At 41.6% G+C, this 18,997-nt stretch overlaps 1 protein-coding gene across 2 annotated transcripts in view; it reads right to left on the bottom strand.

Annotated features, from left to right (window-relative positions):
- Positions 1 to 940: 940 nt before the first annotated feature.
- The window catches only part of LOC104272917 (death-associated protein kinase 2-like), a 37,377-nt gene continuing 19,320 nt past the window's right edge, over positions 941 to 18,997 (bottom strand). Inside the window, exons 3-11 of one of the 2 annotated variants that reach the window (XM_009868045.1) lie at positions 16,304 to 16,442; positions 13,123 to 13,252; positions 12,069 to 12,117; positions 11,363 to 11,389; positions 7,643 to 7,795; positions 7,070 to 7,115; positions 1,782 to 1,871; positions 1,531 to 1,611; positions 941 to 1,015 (exon numbers count right to left, since the gene is read on the bottom strand). In XM_009868045.1, coding sequence (XP_009866347.1) covers positions 941 to 1,015; positions 1,531 to 1,611; positions 1,782 to 1,871; positions 7,070 to 7,115; positions 7,643 to 7,795; positions 11,363 to 11,389; positions 12,069 to 12,117; positions 13,123 to 13,252; positions 16,304 to 16,442 — 790 coding nt within the window. Of the gene's footprint in view, positions 1,016 to 1,530; positions 1,612 to 1,781; positions 1,872 to 5,544; positions 6,181 to 7,069; positions 7,116 to 7,642; positions 7,796 to 11,362; positions 11,390 to 12,068; positions 12,118 to 13,122; positions 13,253 to 16,303; positions 16,443 to 18,997 lie in introns of those variants that run through there. The other variant, XM_009868038.1, reaches the window with a different exon arrangement.

Here is an 18,997-nt window from a genome sequence, read left to right on the forward strand (position 1 = left end):
AGTGCTTCCTTCCTCAGTTTCGGACACAACCACCTGAACGAAATGCAGATGTTTGCAGCTTAGGCTACATGTAAACAGCACCTATACAAATAGGTGTTAATGAATTTCTACTCTAGTGACAATAATTTAAACAGTAATACAGTCTAATGAAGGCTATTTCTTCATATACCTTGGGTTTTAAGTGCCCTGTTTTGGTGAAGCATCCAGCCATCACTCTGTAAAAACATTGGATTTGGGTGCACTACAGAATTCCTTCTCTTTTTCATCCAAAAATTATCCTGGCCTCTCGGCAGCCAGAATCTGTTGTAGTCAAATGGACAATGGCAGTTGTGTTAGTCTTTAGACAAGAGATGGTGGCCAGAGCACAATTCTTATTGCAGAACAGTACTGTTTACTGCTAGGTTCATGGAATCAAGGTTATGGTATGTCAGGGCACTATGTTTTGCTCTTCAATAATAGCAATAACAGAGTACTGCACAGAGCTAACAAAATCTGTCAGATATCCGCCATCAAATATTAATGCTATTAACAAATACAAAAATTGCATAGAAAATTCCTTAAGACTGAAAAACGATCTCCCTGACTGAAACAATAACAACGCACACAGTCTCAACCATGGTGCAGAATGCAAATGATTCTGCAGTAAAAGAATACCATTAGAAACCGTACGTCCTGAGTGCGGTTGGTATCACAAATAAAGTATTCCTGAAACACTCAACACAGAAAAGCACTCCAACAGGTGCTTGTGCTGTGGCATTTCCCTGGGAATCTGGATCCTCCGTTTCATGGAATGCTCAGTAGGCATTTAATAATGTCAACCAGCTGTTGGTAAGCATCATACCAAACGTTCAGATAAGAAGCCAAGGTTTGCTGTCAGGGCTGCTTTTTTCAGCAGAGATGAAAGTTTCCTCTCTCTGCTGCCCGCAGAATTCTCACTACATTAGGATACGCTGCTTCTCCTCCGCTCAGTGGCTCTTCTTTGTGAAAGATCCTCACTGTCACTTTCGCAATTTCTCTGAAACAGAAAGGCCACAATGTTTCAGACACATAAATGATATACCACACTCCTAACCATGATGTTCTAATATTACTAGCGTTATCATTTATTGAGAAAGGCAGAGCTACTAGAATCTCAGGGAGCTCCAATTCTGGAAGGTCACAGGCACTGCCGGGGTCCCCCACCCTCCACCGCAGAGCTGGGCACAAGAGCAGCAGTGCAGGCTCTCTCCCAGCCGCTCACTCCTCAGTCACGCAGCATGGTCACTGCTACAGGACCCACACATCACCTGCAGCCCCCATGCCAGCACCTGAAGGGTTTGTAGAGTCACCAGCTGTTGTTGCCCAACATTTCTGTCACAGTACACAACTTACAGCAGCATTTAAAACACATAAGGGATGCCATGGCCCCATCCGGCTTCCCACTCAAAGCCCCTGCCGTCCTGTTGCGCTGTGCATCTGTCTAAGGACAGCACAAATTGCCACACCGGAAAACTGGTCCTTCCCTCCTTCCTGTTTGAGAAATGTACCTACCAAACTTTCATCTTGAATTAGGGCCTTCTTCACCCGCAAGCGAGATAACTGGTTGCACAACGAGACAATACGGTAAGACAGCTATGGAGAGAGGGAAGAATGAGAATTTGACGACACGTATGCAGTACAGACATATCCAAACACATTTCATTCACCATATTACAATTTTATATTCAAGCTCTATCTTGCCCTCTGATCCCATCAGGCCTGGGAAGCCTTACATGAGAAGGATTAAAGGCTGGCTGTCATACCTTCCACCGTGTTCTAGCATATTGCCTCTTGAAGTTTTCCAGGTTAACAGCAGATGTTTGTCGAACCAGAGCCTGTCGCTTGTCCACTGGCTGGAAAATAAGAGAGCAATTTTATTGCCTGGCTCCCACTGGTGCATAAAATACAGACGATTCTTCATGTGCTCTGGAGCTAGCTGTCCAAGAAGAATGCTGGCTGGGGAAGCTGTGCCTGGGCAGGACCCCTTTGATCTCAAACAAAATCCTACCCCTAGCATACAGCCTGTTGCCCCTGCACACGGAATTGTTCCGAGAAGTTGCACTGCCGCCCCTTTATAGCCACTCGACCCGACACAAAAGGTGCATCGCATGGCACGGACTTTACTCCAGCCTCCACTTCCACCTCCCGCTTCATAACGATCCACACGAAAACCAAACACAAAGTCTGGGATCAGCTTTTCTAGACAAAAGGGCAGGATCAAGGACAGCCAAACTGAAGAGGAAGGTAATGAAGGGGGTGCTAGAGGGTGCTAAGGCCATGCTTTCACTTTGTAAAGTTGATAAGGTGCTTCTCAGTGCACATCATCTCCATTTTCTCTGCACCGAGCTCATACCAGCTCACATTTATTCATGTCCCTCTTTCTGAAAAGCATTAGGTGAGAAATGAAAAGGTTCCACAGGCCTCGCAGAAAGGAGACGGAGCTGTTGTCAGTGCATCAGGAGCACTGCAGCACACTGCTGCTCAGGGGTTTTGTACACGCTTGCTAGAAATCACGACAGAGCGGGACTAAACCCAGCATCATCACACTGTTTGGTCTCATGCTGCCTGAATATGGAAAAATAGGAAGAAAAACTATGTGTACCAGCGTTTAGGCATGTGCCTATATTTTCTGGATGCCAATCTGGTGTTAAGGAACAGATGTTCCACAAATCCTGACACAGTCCTTCTGAAAATGAAGCACCCTTGAACTCGAAAACCATATTAAAATTCAGGTTGACCAGAAAACTGAATCTGACAGATTGAGGGAAAACAGTTCCAAACGAGATCTGGTAAAAGTAAAAAGAGAAAGGCCAGGAACCAGCCCTTCAAAGATGGAGCTTATGGAGTGACAACATTTCCAGCAGTTCCAGTCTGCATATGTGGGAGGTGGATAACCCAGAAATATTTATACTGAACTGGACTGGAATGCAGTCAAGCTAGATGGCAAGAGTACCAACAGAGAATGGAAAACAAATCAGTGAGGATTTAAACCTTTTTTTTTCAGCAAAATAACTGGTAAATGTTTATGAGACAACAAATTCACTTTTCCCATCAAACACCGTAGGTATAGCATTTGTGCAGATATTTGTGCAGTAATTCAAGGAGTGAAGCTCTCAGCGAGGTCTTTCTCATGCACCACTGGTATACAACAGAATGGGACATTTAAGCATTAAATATTATTTCCTTGTGCTGCAAATGGCTAGCACGGTGCAACAAACCACTGAGCAGCAATCCATTTGAAGTGGAAAAAATGTCACTGGCTGAATGTCAGCCGTACAATCACCATGAAAAATCTGAGTGCCCTTTCAGCAGCAGAACCATCGCTGAATCAAAATAGCTCGCTTTACAGTACTGCAGACTGCTAATAACTGCCTCTCGATTTCCAAGTAGCCTGCAAACCAGTGACTTTGTCATTTTATCAATCACCTGAATATCTTCTCAGAAGCACTGTTTTAGTGACCTCCTTCACCTCAGAGCGCACCAGCCACAAGGACCGAGTCACAACAACACTAACCTCATCCAAACATGCTCAGGAACAAAGTGGCCTCATCTAATGTTCCTTCTCATCGTGCCGGTGTATTTGTTCACGAAGAATATGAGATCACGGCTGAGGGAAGGCAGACCTGCATTTTTGAGAGTCCCTTCTGCAGATACTAACGCTCGCTAAGCTTTAAGTTACTTTTTAAGAATTAAAACTGTCTCATAAAGAAATCCTGTGTTACAGTTTCAATGGATGAGTCTTCCAGTTCCAAGGAACCTGCAGAAGTGATGGTTGCAATGTTCCAAGAGAATAAAAAAACCCTCCATATGTAAAATTCTCAATACTGTTTATGACAGTGGAGCGCAGTTCTCCCCAACCATCAACGCCACCTTGCCAGGGACATTTCCTGGCTATCTACACTACTTAGAAGCTTGTAAAAATTTTACATCGTGTACAAAGAAAGATGCCACAGAGAGCATATCCAGCTTCTATTCTCCACCAAGCATAATGACAGGAGGAACAATATCCCTACCGAGTAACTGTTTCCAGAACTCCAAATTTTCATCACCCTCTGCACATCTTTATGAGGATGTGGTAGTGACGGATCCACTGCACTCTACACAAATTGGATGACTTTTTAATCTCAAAATACATTAATTACATGTTATGAACAACAACAGTTCAGCTTAGGTGATTAACTTCTCTGGAAAAGGAAGAGGAAAGGTGGGCAGTGAAAAATACATAGATAGATAGATAGATATGAAAATATATAAAAATAAAGATACACTGTAGATGGACTTGAGCAGTGATGCAGGGATGCCTGGCTACTACCTCCCTGATTCCTGTAGCTGTGTGACAGTCATCGTGCAGTAAATTCATGTAACTAAGCAGCCAGACTGTAAACCAGCTGCCAAACCTGGGCTGGCAACTCTTTTCAGTACACAGAAGCTTGACATCTCTTTTTCAATCACTAACTATATCACCAGGAAGCAATTGCATCCTGCATAAATAATTATTTATTGTCTCCAGAAATTAGATGGGTGCATCTGCATATATTAATACAGTACAATCCAATGACTTCTTTAAAGTACAAGACAGCAGGGCATGATTCAAGTTTGGGCCAACTCTTCTCTTGCTTTCTGAAACTTAAGAAAAAAAATCTTCACAGAAACAACACTCATCTCAAATCCCACACCACAGATTAAATTAGTCATCGCTTTGTCATCTTTACTGTAGAAACCACATCAGAGGTCTATATTATCACTTATCACTCACAAATTAATATTTGTACTGTAAAATTACATGCACAAGCATTTGATCAGTTCATTACAAGTTCCCAACTGCGTGTTTTGAATAGGATTTCTTTGTCGTTGGACAGGAAACAGTTTAGTTTTAGATTAAAGGATTAATCAATAGCTAACATCTTTGATGGTAAAAGAGTTCACCTGCATAACTGGCCTAAAAAATAATCTTGTCTTCATCAGTAGCCATTTAACAGTGAAATTGCACAGTACTAGCTAGATATTAAATTACTCCACCATTTACTTTGTTTTACAGGACAGACTGAACCTTTGCAAATATTTACCTCATATGGTCTACAGAACTGCCTGCAGCGGGTTGACACAACTGTTTCCTTCATTCAACCAAAAATGCCATCATGAGATTTCTCTTAGTTCCCAGGCACCCAGCTTCTACTAAGTACAGGATGACCTACTCTTTACTCCAGGTTCGTTACTTAGTAATCATTAGGAACTGTAATACATCATGAAGTATGATACAGGCAATGCAAAATGCTGTAGAGTTCCATGTGTCCATATCACTGTGATAACCCAGTTCCTGTAAGTTGAGCTGCTGAACACAGGAAAAAAAACTTCAACACTACAAACCACTGGGAGTTTACAGCTTTGGTCAGCATCACACGCAATACATGAGAATTTCTATTTTAGGTCTAGGTGATGGTTTTGTGTAGATACACACTGAAAACTTGCTAAACTTCTGCATATTGAAATAGGCAGTAACCCTTGCAGCTAGCCTGATCTACAGCATTACTGATTTGATTCTGCTACATCAAGATTCAAGCCTGCAAGGAATTCTTCACAGCGAGATCTATTTAACAGCTCCATTAGTGACTCATTTATATCTTTGTTGAAAACAGAGTCAAAGTTTCTATTCACACAGGCTTCATTTTCCGGCTGAAAACTACTCATTAAATCTTGTATCCACCTGAGCTCCTCAGAAAGTTCTTGACTGAGAGATTCATACTGACTCTGCAGATCAGCGTATTTTCCAGTTATGCCTGTAAGACTAGCACCTACAGTCTTTATATCATCTTGTAGATGTCTTTTCAGGGATTCAGTTTTACGGTATTCATCCTTCAGCTGAGACAGCTTGTGCCTCACGCTTTCATTCTCTTCTTTATACCAAGCTTCCTTCTCATTATAAATGGAAACCAGAGCGTCAATGTCTTCCTGCAAGGAATCGTGGAATGCAGTCAAAGTGCTGAAACCTCGCTCCATAAGCGATATGTCTTCTACCACCCGGGCAAAGCGCTCAAAGTTGATGTAGGTATTATTGGGAGGCATACTCGAATGGCACTTTATGGTGTACTCTCTCAGGCGTTTTGTCTTCAGCTGCGTGTTCTCAACCTTCTTGTTTTCTTGGACTTTTGTTTCTTCTTTCAGCTGGTGAGTCGTCAGACAGAGGAACCAATATTACTGAACATTTACAACACAGTGCAGTAATTCAAAATCTCTACACAAAGGATGCAGCCTGAACTTCCACAATGCTGGGAGATTCTTTGCTCACACAGATTCTCCTTCATGCATTTGACTTTAAAAAAAACACCCCAAAACAACAAACAACCACTACACAAACTCAAAAATATATGAGACAAGTGATGTGCATACATTGCAACGTGATAAGTGTAAATAACGGGGCTGCAATCTATTTTCATGTTAATTTTTAGCAGTTAACAATCTCAAAGCTATCAATATTTCTAAGAGGAAAATCAACAATTCTGAAAACACTCCAGTTAATGTTTTGTGCAATGCGAAGAAAAACTGAATTTTAAACACCCTTGTTAGCCATGCTGAGATTAGCTAAATGTACAAAATCAAGCAATGTTTATGACGAAAAAATACATACAGACACACAAATGTAAGCAAATCAGCACGCTCGGTACACCAGTTATATCTTGGGAAAAAATTGTATTTCCAACAATAGCTGTAGTCAACTCAAGAAAGCACTAAACCCAACAGTGTATGTCCATGCAAACAGAGAAGGAGGATGGAAAAATGCAAAGCCCAGTCTAACACAGGATACTGTAATGTGCAAGCAACATCAAAGCTTTGTCATCCTCTTTTTGGAAGTTATGGTACCAAAGATTTTTTGCAGAAATCCAAGGATTTAGTTAGACCCAATCAGTTTCTTACCAGTACATCTCAAGATGAGACACCTAGAGTTGTTAAGTACTTAGAGGGCAGTTTTCCATTTAACACACTAATAATAACAGCGAGAATATCATCTCTGTTTGCTCATGGTAAAAAACAAGATCTGTGTCTACAGTCTTACCGTTATCCAGGGATGAGACAGAGCTTCCTGAATTGTAAGCCGTTTCCTAAAAAACAACACAAAACCCCCCCAGAGACTTGAATAAGAAACACCAGGTACACAAGTCTATTGACCTGCACCCTCCCCTAGGCATTGAGCAAGAAAACGCCAGGACTAACTCTAGAATTCCAAGGTGATGTTTCTCCATGAGGCATACTGCTTGTGTGTAGTTTAGTGACTGTTCCAAGTTTCAGGAGGGAGCTGTCCTCACTCCACACAATTTTTAATTCTTACTCAATAAAAATCTACCTGTATTTTTGTGTTTTGCACAGCATTTTCAGCCCTTCACCTACACCTTACTGTCCCAGCATGATTCAGGCAATAATTCCATCCCGAAAGTGAAATTTAACTGAGGAGACTGGGTTCCTTTTCTTAGGGTTTCTGGGTGCAACGATTAGGGGCACAGCAGCACCCTCTATCCTGCTCTTGAACGGCAATACAGACTGAAAGGAAGGCTTTGCAGATTACTCCTCAGGCTATGTTTCAATCAGGTTTATCTTAGAGATAAATGGATTTTTCTGAATTTTTCCTTACCGTGTATCTCTCACCAGAAGTTTCTGAATAAAATCTTTCGCCAAGTCACTGGTATTGCTGAAAAACTCTTCATCAAACTCATAATTTACAGCTGTGATGTTGGCAAGTGTTTCTTGTTTAGTTTCTCCAAGGAAAGGTGATGCACCGCTAAGTCTAGATAAGCCAGAAAGCAGAATCAGTTGGAAAAATAAACAGCAGAGGTCCCCTAATAAAGTTCCAGTGACTGTGCAACATACTTTCAGGACTTTGTGGATTTCATGTTGCAGCAGCCATGCCACATGAGGAATAACAGATTCAGCTTTGGCTAACTACATCTACGGTTACAAGCCAGACTCACCTTGAAAAATCTCTAATGCAGCACTAGCATATACCCAGAGAGAGAAATGCAGATTCTCCTTTCCTGATGTCTCAACTCAAGTCATTGACAGTCAAACTAGAAAAAAATTCAGCTGAGGAGAGTCTCTATCCCTGTGAACCCCAAAACACTACCAGGCAGAAGTTTTTATTGGCTTCAAGCAGGTAAAGTAGCATTTCTACAGGTTTTCTTCGGTTATGAAAAGCCCTGCCCCTACTGCTTTTCTTTCTGCAAAGCTACTGACAAATTCCCTGCAAGCTGTGTTCAGTCAAGAGACCTTCCTCAGCTGGAACCAAAATACAATGTGTGATTGGAAGTCAGGTACACGGCCCAGCCTAGGGGCCAAATCCACCAGAGAGGTCAGGCCATGCTACTCATTAAAAGGAATCCACAAACAGGAGGACTTTGGCTGCAATAAAATCCAACTGTTCCTGAACAACGCAAAATTTCATTCTGTCGACACCTTGCTCCAACTGTAAGGATATATCACAGGATGTGTCATAAGGACACAGCATCATAATAAAATGCCATCCAGCAGTCTTGTCTTTGACAGAAAAAGCTTTCCTCTCACTTTGCCTATCTCTCAGCTGTGACTGACAACCTTCATCTTTGATGACTAATTACTTCTGCTCTAGAAAACTCAAGAGTCAGAATCGATTCACTGCAGACTCCTCCTGGCCTGTCCTGCCTTCCCTCCTCTCCCCTTCCTTCCCCTTCCTCCCTCCCCCAGTCCATAGGGATGCTGACTTGCAGAAGTCTTATGGGAAATGTTGTTTATACCAAGGAAATTGATCTCATCCCTTTTTTCAAAATCTTCTGAGCTCTCATTGTGTTTATCTGTTAAGTCTAGCTTCGACAGCACACTTTCAGGATGCAGCAGACTCAAAATAGGACTGCAGCAAACTCCTGGGATCTAAACTGAGGTTTGAATACTAAAGTGCTTGCTTATGTGATCCTGCTCAATAGATATTTTACCGCGTCTGTATTGTCACTACTACATTGACAGGGAATTTGGGGGTAACCAGAAAGTTAGATGGGACCACCTCAGCCATTCAGCCCTGGCCCTGGCTACCACATGTGGTTGTATTTTATTCACGTAATAAACATTTGAGTTTCCTCTTCCTCTGCAATCATACAATGGCACTAAAGCAGCTGGCACAGCAAGGCAATGAGTGAGGTCCAGTGGTCTTTGATGCAGTAAATTTCACCCCACAAGCCACAATCAATATCACTTCTTAACAGGTTTTACATGCTTCCTCTTAAGCTTTTGTTCCATTTCTGCTAGCCACAAAGAAGGCTACAAGCAGGCACCTCACCACAGACTGTGGGTGTTGTTCCAAAACTGAAGGTTGGAAACCTGCCCTAGAAACCTGGTTTCTTTTCCCTTTCCCCCAAACTGTCCCTGAAGCAGCTGTAATTCCATCTTCTGGCCCTGCACTGGAAATCACAGCTAATAGTAGTGTATTCTCTGATTTATTTTTTTGTTCCTCTTTGGGGCTCAGTTTTGAGGTCTGTGAAATGGGAAGAGTCTCAAATCCTAACGCCTAATGCAAATGACTTCTGTCATATCCTGACTCATGTCTGTAAACATCTAACAGCAGACATCGGTAGTAAAGGCTCTGCCCTTAAAACCCAGTGAATCACTTCACTGGTTACTGAGTAAAGGACTTGCAGGCATTTTGATCTCTATACCTGATGATGGCATCCATTTGATTGCTGCCGTGTTTGCTAAAGTGAGCAGGATCATTGAACACACCCCATTTATTTAGAATTTTTCAAAACAAGAGGCTTGAAAATTAACAGGCAATACTAGTTAAAGGCATACAAATACCTAGTATGTGGCAGATCATGGAGGCTGATCCCTCCCATCATAAAAAGCACACTCTTTTTTTTCTGATCATTTGTAGGGAGACAATTTTCAACCTTAATTACTACAGCAATCATTACTAGCCAACTGGGTAAAACAGATCTCCCACACTGGATACAGCACAGCTTCACTATTCTACCCCTGGGACAGACGTCTTAATGCAACTGAAAAACCTCGAGAGCCCCTCGCCATCTGTGCACGACTGTAATCGCCCGGTACATATTCCCACCTGCTTATCTTCAACTCCTATGTTTTCACCTCATGATTTATGAACACACATAAACAGTGATTTACAAAGTTTAATGTCCTGTAAAGCACATGTGTCACTGAAGACCAGAGTGCTGATAAAAAGCAAGGATCTGAGCAATGTTTTAAACCTCTTTACCTGAGCTTGGGCTCAACCAGTATCCCTATTTTCTTCTGCACCCCAGGACAGAAGGGAATTTATTGCACTCAGATTTCTCAGACCATAGCTCCTTTAGAGCTTTTGGGTCTAAGCCCTGGGTATAGCCTGAGAATGGATTTAATTCCACTACATGTATTTTCCACACTGAAAAGACACTCCCTTCCCTTCATGCCTCCATACTTGTACCAAGCCCTGTGCTGTGTCATGCAAATCCCTCTAATACTAGCGTGCACCTTCCTTAAGGCTGGCAGCAAGTTAGTCCTCTGAGTGTCATGAGGAAGAGTAGAAACCCAGGCCAAGAACACAAAGGCAAGATATTTCCAGTGCTGCTCCACTGCAGTCACAAGAGCTTGACTGCAAGGGAAGCGGTTAGGTCCAAGGATCCTTGACCACTTCTGGAATTCTCATACCAAATCAGAGGAAAGAGTTCTTGAAGCAACAAAGTGCTGTCCCTCCACTGCACGCAGCCCCTGCCACACAGGCAGTTTCGCAAATGTCAGGCTCCATCTTAAAATTCTCTTGACTGCTTGGCCCCAGGATGCCCAAGGAACTTCATTTCTTTAAGAGTTTGAGCTTGTCATAACTTCCCACTTTTATTTCTCTGCTCTTACCCCAGTTTAAATTCATCTTTCTGAATATGGGTGACAATATTTATGTATCTAGACTGCTGCCTTTACAAGCAAATTAAAACTTGGCTGTTTTCACCTGAGGTAACTCACCTTATAAACAGTACTAGAACACTTTCTGGTTCTATTCTCTATAAGCACTTTCTGGTTCTATTCTCTGTAAGCCCCTCCATAAGCAACCAGTACACTTGGGCTTTTCCATTCTCTACTGTTTGGAGCTGATGAGGTCCCATAAGAAGCAGAAATGATGGTAGAGACATTTGCTCTTTGTCTGCCCAAAATGCCCCTCTTTTACCTCTTATTTTAAACTTGAAAATGCTGCAGGATAACATTTGCCCAGCATACAAACCACTGCCCACCCCATGTGTGCAGCTGCTTCCTCAAACGACTCGAGGGAAGAGCTGTTTCATACCAGTGCAAAAGAGCTTTAGGAACACTTCTACAGGAGCGAATCTCTTGTACTCACAGTATGTAAGTGATGACTCCTATGCTCCTAAAAAACAAAAGAGATTAACTGCAGGTGTTCCACATGGCCTGCATTCTTCTTAACGTACACAGTATCAAAAAGTCAATAGTAGCTGCTATACAGGCAGGAGAGCCATTGTGGCTTTAGGTAACTGCTAATATCTCTTTTAAAGAATGGTGTTTGAGGGAAAATGTGAATTTCACACACAACTTAAAGTAACGTGGATGTTTAAAGTCTCTTTACGTATGTCTACTCCTGCAGGTATCTCCTACAGTATAGATCAGAAATACAAAGAAATAGAAGCAAAGATGTTTTATTGGGGGGTGACCTCTTTTGCCTGCCTTCTCAGCAGATCAGATCAGCACGCAGGTCTCCTCTGCATGCAGTCTTATAAATAAAGCTGTCACAAGCACCGCAGGAATGTGTTTTCTTTTAAGAATGCTCCTCTGCAGTGGGCAGTGGTGAACTGTTAACTCTGTAACAGCCATCATTAAAGTTTTGATTTGTACTTTTGCAGAAATTAGATGCTTGTATTTTAATTTAATTTTTAATTAAAAAGAATGCAAAAAGAAAGAACCAAGAGCGATAAACCACACTTAAGTCTTTTGGTTCGGTTTGGTTTTGTTTCAGTAGAATGTATTCTATTCAGAGCAAACTGGGAAAAAGTAACAGTAGAGCAACCTGGGAAAAAAAGTTAAAAACTCACCACATATCTGCAGCTAGTCCAAGTGGTTCATAGTTTACTATTTCTGGAGCTGTAAGAAAAATGTAATCAAATGTCAGCAACTGAGGTAACAAATTCTTACCAAGTTGAATTGAGTAGCAGGTCATGAATTACCAAGCAGGAGAAAGGAAAGATAGTTATTGGATGCACTGTTTACAGTTTTATATCCCTGATATGAATTCAAGCTCACAGGTGTCCACAAGAGATTATATAGAGTAACTTAGAGGATAATGCAACTCAAGAGTAAGGGTAAAGTAGATATTGTATATTAATTAAGTGCAAATTACAAGAAATAACAAATTATTTCACCTTCCAAGGATACTGCTACCCCTAAGAATCTGAGCTTTTGTTTTGTTTTTAACTGGTGCTATTAAAGCCACCTTCTAATGTCCAGCCAGAAACAGCCCTTGGGCAAGAGACTGAAATCCCATGCCAGACTACATCGCTATCCATGTCAAACCACCTTCTTGTTGGAAAATTTCCCCATATAAGATTCCATGCAGGAGAAAAGACCAGGGTGAGGTAATGAGATGAAAAAAAGGTGTCTCTAATAGTTGTATTTAACTGGAATATGAAGTACAATTCTCTACTCACCCTCTATCCCATAACACCAACACCACCCTCATTAGAAGGGGGAATTTTGCTGAGGGTGGAGGCTCCTCTTGCTTCTGCTCCCCCTCTTCCTTCCAGAGATACTCACGTAATTGTGCACTCGTGTACTACAACACAAGGGAGCTTCCTTGCCCCAGACAACAATGAAAGAACTGTATTTTGTATTCACAGGGTCTCATAATCTCAATCCTGAACTTACATCTCTAAATATTTACTTGGCAGCAACCTACTCTCACAGGAGCAGCACATCTCATTTGTAAAACACATCTTTCATCTATTCCAGAAAAAGTAAACTAGGTTTAGGTCACCTCGGTACAATTGAGACTGAAACTACCTCTATCTCTCGCTTGTTAACTTTGCAAAGCTGTCTCAACTTCCTCATGGAACTTGCAATACAAAACAGAGGGACAGGTTGGTCACTCACCTACAAACTCTGGAGTTCCAAAAATGTTTTTAAATTCAACTCCATCTTCTATTTTGTGAGCCAGGCCAAAGTCAATGAGTTTGATGTGTGGAATAGGGATATTCTTGTCTAGAAGCATAATGTTTTCAGGCTAAAGATAACAGACAGATCTTTGTTATTATAATATTAAGATCTTGGGAAAGTAACAGAGTTGTCAAGTGTTTTTTTTGTTTCACATACACAATCAAAAAAAAAGGCATACCTGTGTCTAACCACTTGCAATTCATACCCTTGATAAAGGGATGACAACTGTGAAATCTGACATCATTGACCAGAACTTCATAAAAGCAAAGCAAATCTATTAAAAGTCATATGTTCATTCCTTTAATTTTATCTCCTGCAAAATCCACCTTTCTTTATCTTCCTGTTAGCACTGAGCTTCTCTTCTTAATGATGGCTATTTCCAGGATGAAAACAAGATACCCTTGTTTTCATGAGACAGAAGCTCTTCACACAACTGTATATTGTTCCCTAGTCTGACAAGATACGCCACTAGATTATCAGCTCAGCAGCGTTGCGATATAACACAAAGTGGAAGCTCAGTTTCTCTTGTCCCCTCAGACCACGCACTTGCCTCAGGCCACCCTCAGACCACGCACTTGCCTCCCTTACAGCAACTGGCGCACACACAGCAGCAGGCAGCTGAAGCAGTGCAGAGGCAAACTGCCTCAGATCCCGAGGGAGAGCTGCACCGCTGAATGTTTTGACTGACAGCAATTTTACTAATCTGTTCTTGGAATTTACACTGGGAAACCTCACTCTTTCTGCTCACTTATTCCTACACTGCATTGTAACTCACTGGAAGATGCCTTAACGAAATGCTTCTTGAGGCATTCTAGTCACACCTGAACCTACTTAGGGAAGGGAAATGCTCTTCTCTATGAGATTAAATTCATAGCTGCAACAGCAAGGCCCGGAAAGATCTAGGGTTTACTATCTGAACAGTCCAGAAAATGGAAAGAGTTGGGCTCTGAGGTCCAGCTCATTTATAATGGCAAACTATTAAAAGAACGTGTAGCTTTTCTCACAGGATTGTAGGGAAAAGCTAGGACCGTGAAATTAAAGCTAACTTTTTCAACCACAGACTTTGAGATCCTTTACCAGATATAATGGGTCTTTCATAAACTTACTTCTTCAACTAAATTTCTCAGCCTTAGTTACTCCCTACCATGGCGCTATTTCACAGCTTTCAGAGTGAACTATAGGTTCAATTTATCTCCCATGAAGACCTTTAATGCATTAATTTGTCATAACTTAATCATAAGCTCAAGAGCAACAGTCAGACAGTCTGATTCCCTGCCGGCAGTGGCCTGGCCTTTTTGCAGCAGATCCTACCACGGAAGCAGCTCCTGCTAACACACACTCTCGGTCAGAGCTGCCCTGCGAAAGAGCACACAAACCATTTATTGTCACAGTCACTGGACCAATGATATTTTAGCCTCAGGCTAAAATGGATCCAGAGCACGTGTGTTCACTCCAGATACATGATGTAAGCTTGTTTAGAGCAGATAAAACAGACTGAAATGGCAAAAAGTCACAGTCACTACCTCTTGGACTGTTTTATTCCTTAGGTGGTGTAAGTCGTAGTAGCTCCAAAGCAGTTGATGGAGCTCTGTCAAGTGACGAGATAATTACATTCTCTGTCTAATCAGATCACTGTTTAAAATGCATGTCTAGTTTAACGCTAGCAAAACTGTAAACCTAGTCCTTTAAAACCCAGGAGAGTTATTCTGTGAATATGTTTTAGGTCATTTGATATATATACACGATCAGTGAAATGATTCTTTACTCATCCTTTCCGATTTCTATCTGGCATTCCTCGTAACACCTTCAATAACCACCTGACATTACTGGTACTAAATATCATAACTAGTAGGTAGAGATCAGTACAGAAGAAGTTGCATCTATATTCTGGCAATAATTTCACACCACTGGGTATTACATCACTTCCTAATGCGCAGAGAAAAATTTCACTCTTTAGGTTGAGGACTCATGTAGTAATTTCATAATCAAGTACATATCCTTTATATGTGCATGTATCTCTTATGCTTTTTCACATGTACCCCAGGAAGATCGGGGTGGCAGTTTGCTAACCAGTTTCTTAGGTTAGATGGGACTTGCAACGACTACATATATGCCATTAACACTGAGTCAAGATCAAGCAATTTAAGACCGAGGCAGCACTAGACATACTTTTAGGACAAGGAATCCACATACATAACCTGAGAATCTGGGAGGAGCCTATCTATAGCACACATGAAATTAGTAATAAACTAACTTGAATTTAAAATTAGGACAAGGAGCACGTAATCTAGTAGTAGAGTTTCTTTCCTTTTCCTTCATTTTAAAACTGTTCCCTCCTCTGTTTTATTCTACTTTCTCCTGGGAATAAGTGCATTTTGAATATATTTCTGGAAGCAGCAATGTTTGGGGCAGGCAGTTCTGTGCTCTTGAGAAAGCACTTCCTTCTAGTCTCAAGAGTTTCATTCCCAAGGACAACAGGCTCCTGGCTTCAGAGAAGCACGTTCACCTAGGCAGTCCACAATCAAAAGGAGAGAAAGACGGTCTCTTCTGTATTGTCTACACCTGTTGTACTGATATCAAAGTCAAAGACCAAAGCTATAGATGGCACCTGATATGGTAGGAAGAGAGCTCTCTGTGATGCGCTTTCAAGGCCCTAAGCAGCTCAGAAAGCAAAGCAAGAAGTCGTTCTGTTTAACCAGACTGCACTGGAGGGCACACACTCCTCGTGTAATTCTGAACACCGTAGGGACTGGAAGCAGCAACAATTGTTTGTAGCTGGACATCCTGGCTATCCTCTTCCTCAAACCACATTTCTTCTGTACATCTTTCTAAATTTCTTTACTCTTTATTTTTTTAAACAGCATGCTTTGGATTATACTACAAATGCGAACAGCTGAAGGATGAAGATTTACAATTTCTTTTTTTTTCAGTCAGTAAAAGTGCATCCAAAACTTACCATAGGCCCGATAAGAGATTGTCCTCTTTGGAGCACTCAGCTGTGAAGAACCTTTGAAATGATCTTACCTGGTTTTTTAGGCATGTTATCAAATATCTAATTGTTGAAGGTACAGTCTGTCATTAAAAAACAACAACAGTAAGTCAAAATCAGCATCTTTACCTTTAAATCAAAGTGAGCAATCTTCTTAGAGTGAAGGTAATTCACACCATCCAAAATTTGTTTGATGAATCTGGTTGCTTCCTCTTCACTCAAAGACTCCTTCTGTGCCAAGAAGTCAAAAAGTTCCCCTCCAGAAACCCTGCAAAACACACCAGAAAACATCCTGTCATCTACCTCATTGTGAGACATAAAATAAACATAAGCACAGAAAACTAAAGACCTCCACAGAGGCAGAAAAAGGCCACTCTTGCAGACAATCTAGAGGTTTGTGTTCTGGTTCCAGGTGTGCCAAAACTTCCTTCAGGCTTCAGCTCTCTCCCCTGTAAATTAAGGACTAGGTTTCCCTAACTCATTGATGCTGCAGGGTTTGATTCAGCAAGGATTATCAAGGACAAAAAAAAGGTATGCGGACAAATCCACAGACATGTCAGTACTTCAATAGGTAGACTTCAATGTTAACCACTCCAACTGCTATTTTTCAACATTTTCATTTCAGATGAGACAGAAGAAATACAAGTTGTAATAGTCAACAGCTTTTACAGAGTTACTTCTGTTATTGGTTGCCAGAAGAAACATGAGGCAATAAGATCTGCCAACAGAATCCCTTTTCTTTCCAGAGCAGCTATTATGCTGTTCTAATACAGATTCTTGCTGGACATAACTGACAGGAAAGCATTTATTTTGTGCTGAATTTTTAAGAAGCAAGCAGGTTATAGCAGGTTAGAAGGTACCTAGAACTGTTTTCCCCAAATCAAGGAAGCGCTATTAGCTACTATAAGTTTTTGCATCAAAATTGAAATTAATTACATGCATATTAAAGTACTTAAGACTTCTGGTTTTACTTTTGTGCCTTGTACTGGAAGCTCCAGTGGCACTCTTCTATATATTATGAAACAAGATGATCTAGATATTGAATTGGGTGTTATTTGCAGTAATTATTCTCACATTTGTTGTTTGCGGTTGACACTGTCATTGATACTATTAATTTATTCTTACTCGAATTTACTGCTGGGAGCACGTGTAAAGTGGTCACTGCTCTTGGGCTCAGGCGTACACCCATCTGTGCTCACCGCTCAGAATGCAAGCACAAGACTTGAGAGATCCAACAGTCATTTTGGAAAACAAGCTTTTGGCCCTGTTGTCTGATCAACTACCTGTAAAAGAACTGGCAGACTCAAATGCTTTGAGTTAACTAAGTGCCGCGGCTCACAGACAAATAAGATCACACCTTGCACTGCAGAAATCTTGTGTAATCAATCCTCTGACCCCAGGCTCCTACACAAAACGCTGGTGGTGACAGGACTGTGATTCTCTAACACCGCTTCTTGCAGAGCAAACTATTGTGAACTGTTACAAAAAAAGGCAAGGACAAGTCAACTGCAAACCATGTGTCAACAGCCACAAAGACGTTGGGCTTATTTCTTAACTACTACTGTTGCTGTAGGTGACAGCATACCTTTCTGGTCCAAAGGCAGAGGCTTACACGGGGCCTAGTGACTTCAGCGTTGATTAGTGGATGTTCTCTTGCAGTTTCCACATAGTCAGAAACTTCCTAAGCCATGTGAGGCAGAACACTTCACCTGGGCAGAAGTCACTTGATGTTTTAAGTGCTATGACTAAACTGCTGGCAAACAACAACAAGCTTATATGACCCAGGAAAAATGTTGCAACTGCTGTCCCTGGCTGCTGTCTTCTCCCTCCTATTAATCTCGGCTACTCAGCCTGTGAGATTTATTTGGCCTCTCATTTTCTATTTAGGTGACACATATCAAGGATCTCAGCACTACCAGCAGCCTTGCTGGACAGGTTGTGTTTTACTCTGTGCATTTCAGGTGCCTTTCCACATCATAGTAGGTTTAGAGTAGTAGTAGATTTAGAGGTCTCGGTTTGTTAGTTTAGAAATTATTACACCTGACTTTGCAAGCCAGTAAAGAACTCTGAAAGTAAAACCTGGTTGTCTGTTGGTGAAATCCATGTACAGAGAGGAGGCAAGTCTCATTTCCTTAATGATTTCTATTCAAACTGCACTTAAGCAATCACGTCTGGCAGGCATCACATCCCAGTCATCAGGAAGCCAGCTGCATCAGGATACTTTCTTTTGTACTTTTTTGGAATTTAACCACGTAGGCACACTACTCTCTCTTCCTCTTTTACCTGTAAAATCTACTTGGTGATCTACTCGGTGTTCCTTAGGTGGACTCTTTAATCAGAACTGAGAATGAAAAGGTTCTCGCTCGGGCCAGATCAACAGCCCTTGTAGCCCAGCCTTCAGTCCTCCAGCACCAGCAAAAGAAGATGCCGCTTAAGGATGGCACACAAGCCAAGTCACTTTGTAAAAGCCATTCCCCTCACCTTCCCCTTGCACTGTGCTAAGGAGAGTACAGAGCAGTACAGAGAGAGCAGTAAGCAGCATAATTCAGGATCATTCTTATCCAAGTTATGCACCCGAACTCAGAGAAACCCTCAGGCAGGAAAGAGCTGGCAATCTCAAAAGCCAGCCATTAGGGAATCCCAGAGAAAAAGCAGTTCAGCACTAACTCCTGTGCAGTAACACACGCATAACTCACTACAAGTTACATTTGAATATCCAGAGGTGTGTTTTGTAGATCACCATCACCTGTAAAGGAGCAAATGCTCCTTTCTCAAAGGACCTTGGGTTACAGAAAAATTCCATCCTCTAGTTCCATCTCTTTC

The sequence above is a fragment of the Apaloderma vittatum genome, unplaced genomic scaffold (assembly GCF_000703405.1).
Source record: "Apaloderma vittatum isolate BGI_N311 unplaced genomic scaffold, ASM70340v1 scaffold32170, whole genome shotgun sequence".
In the NCBI taxonomy this organism is placed as follows: Eukaryota; Metazoa; Chordata; class Aves; order Trogoniformes; family Trogonidae; genus Apaloderma; species Apaloderma vittatum.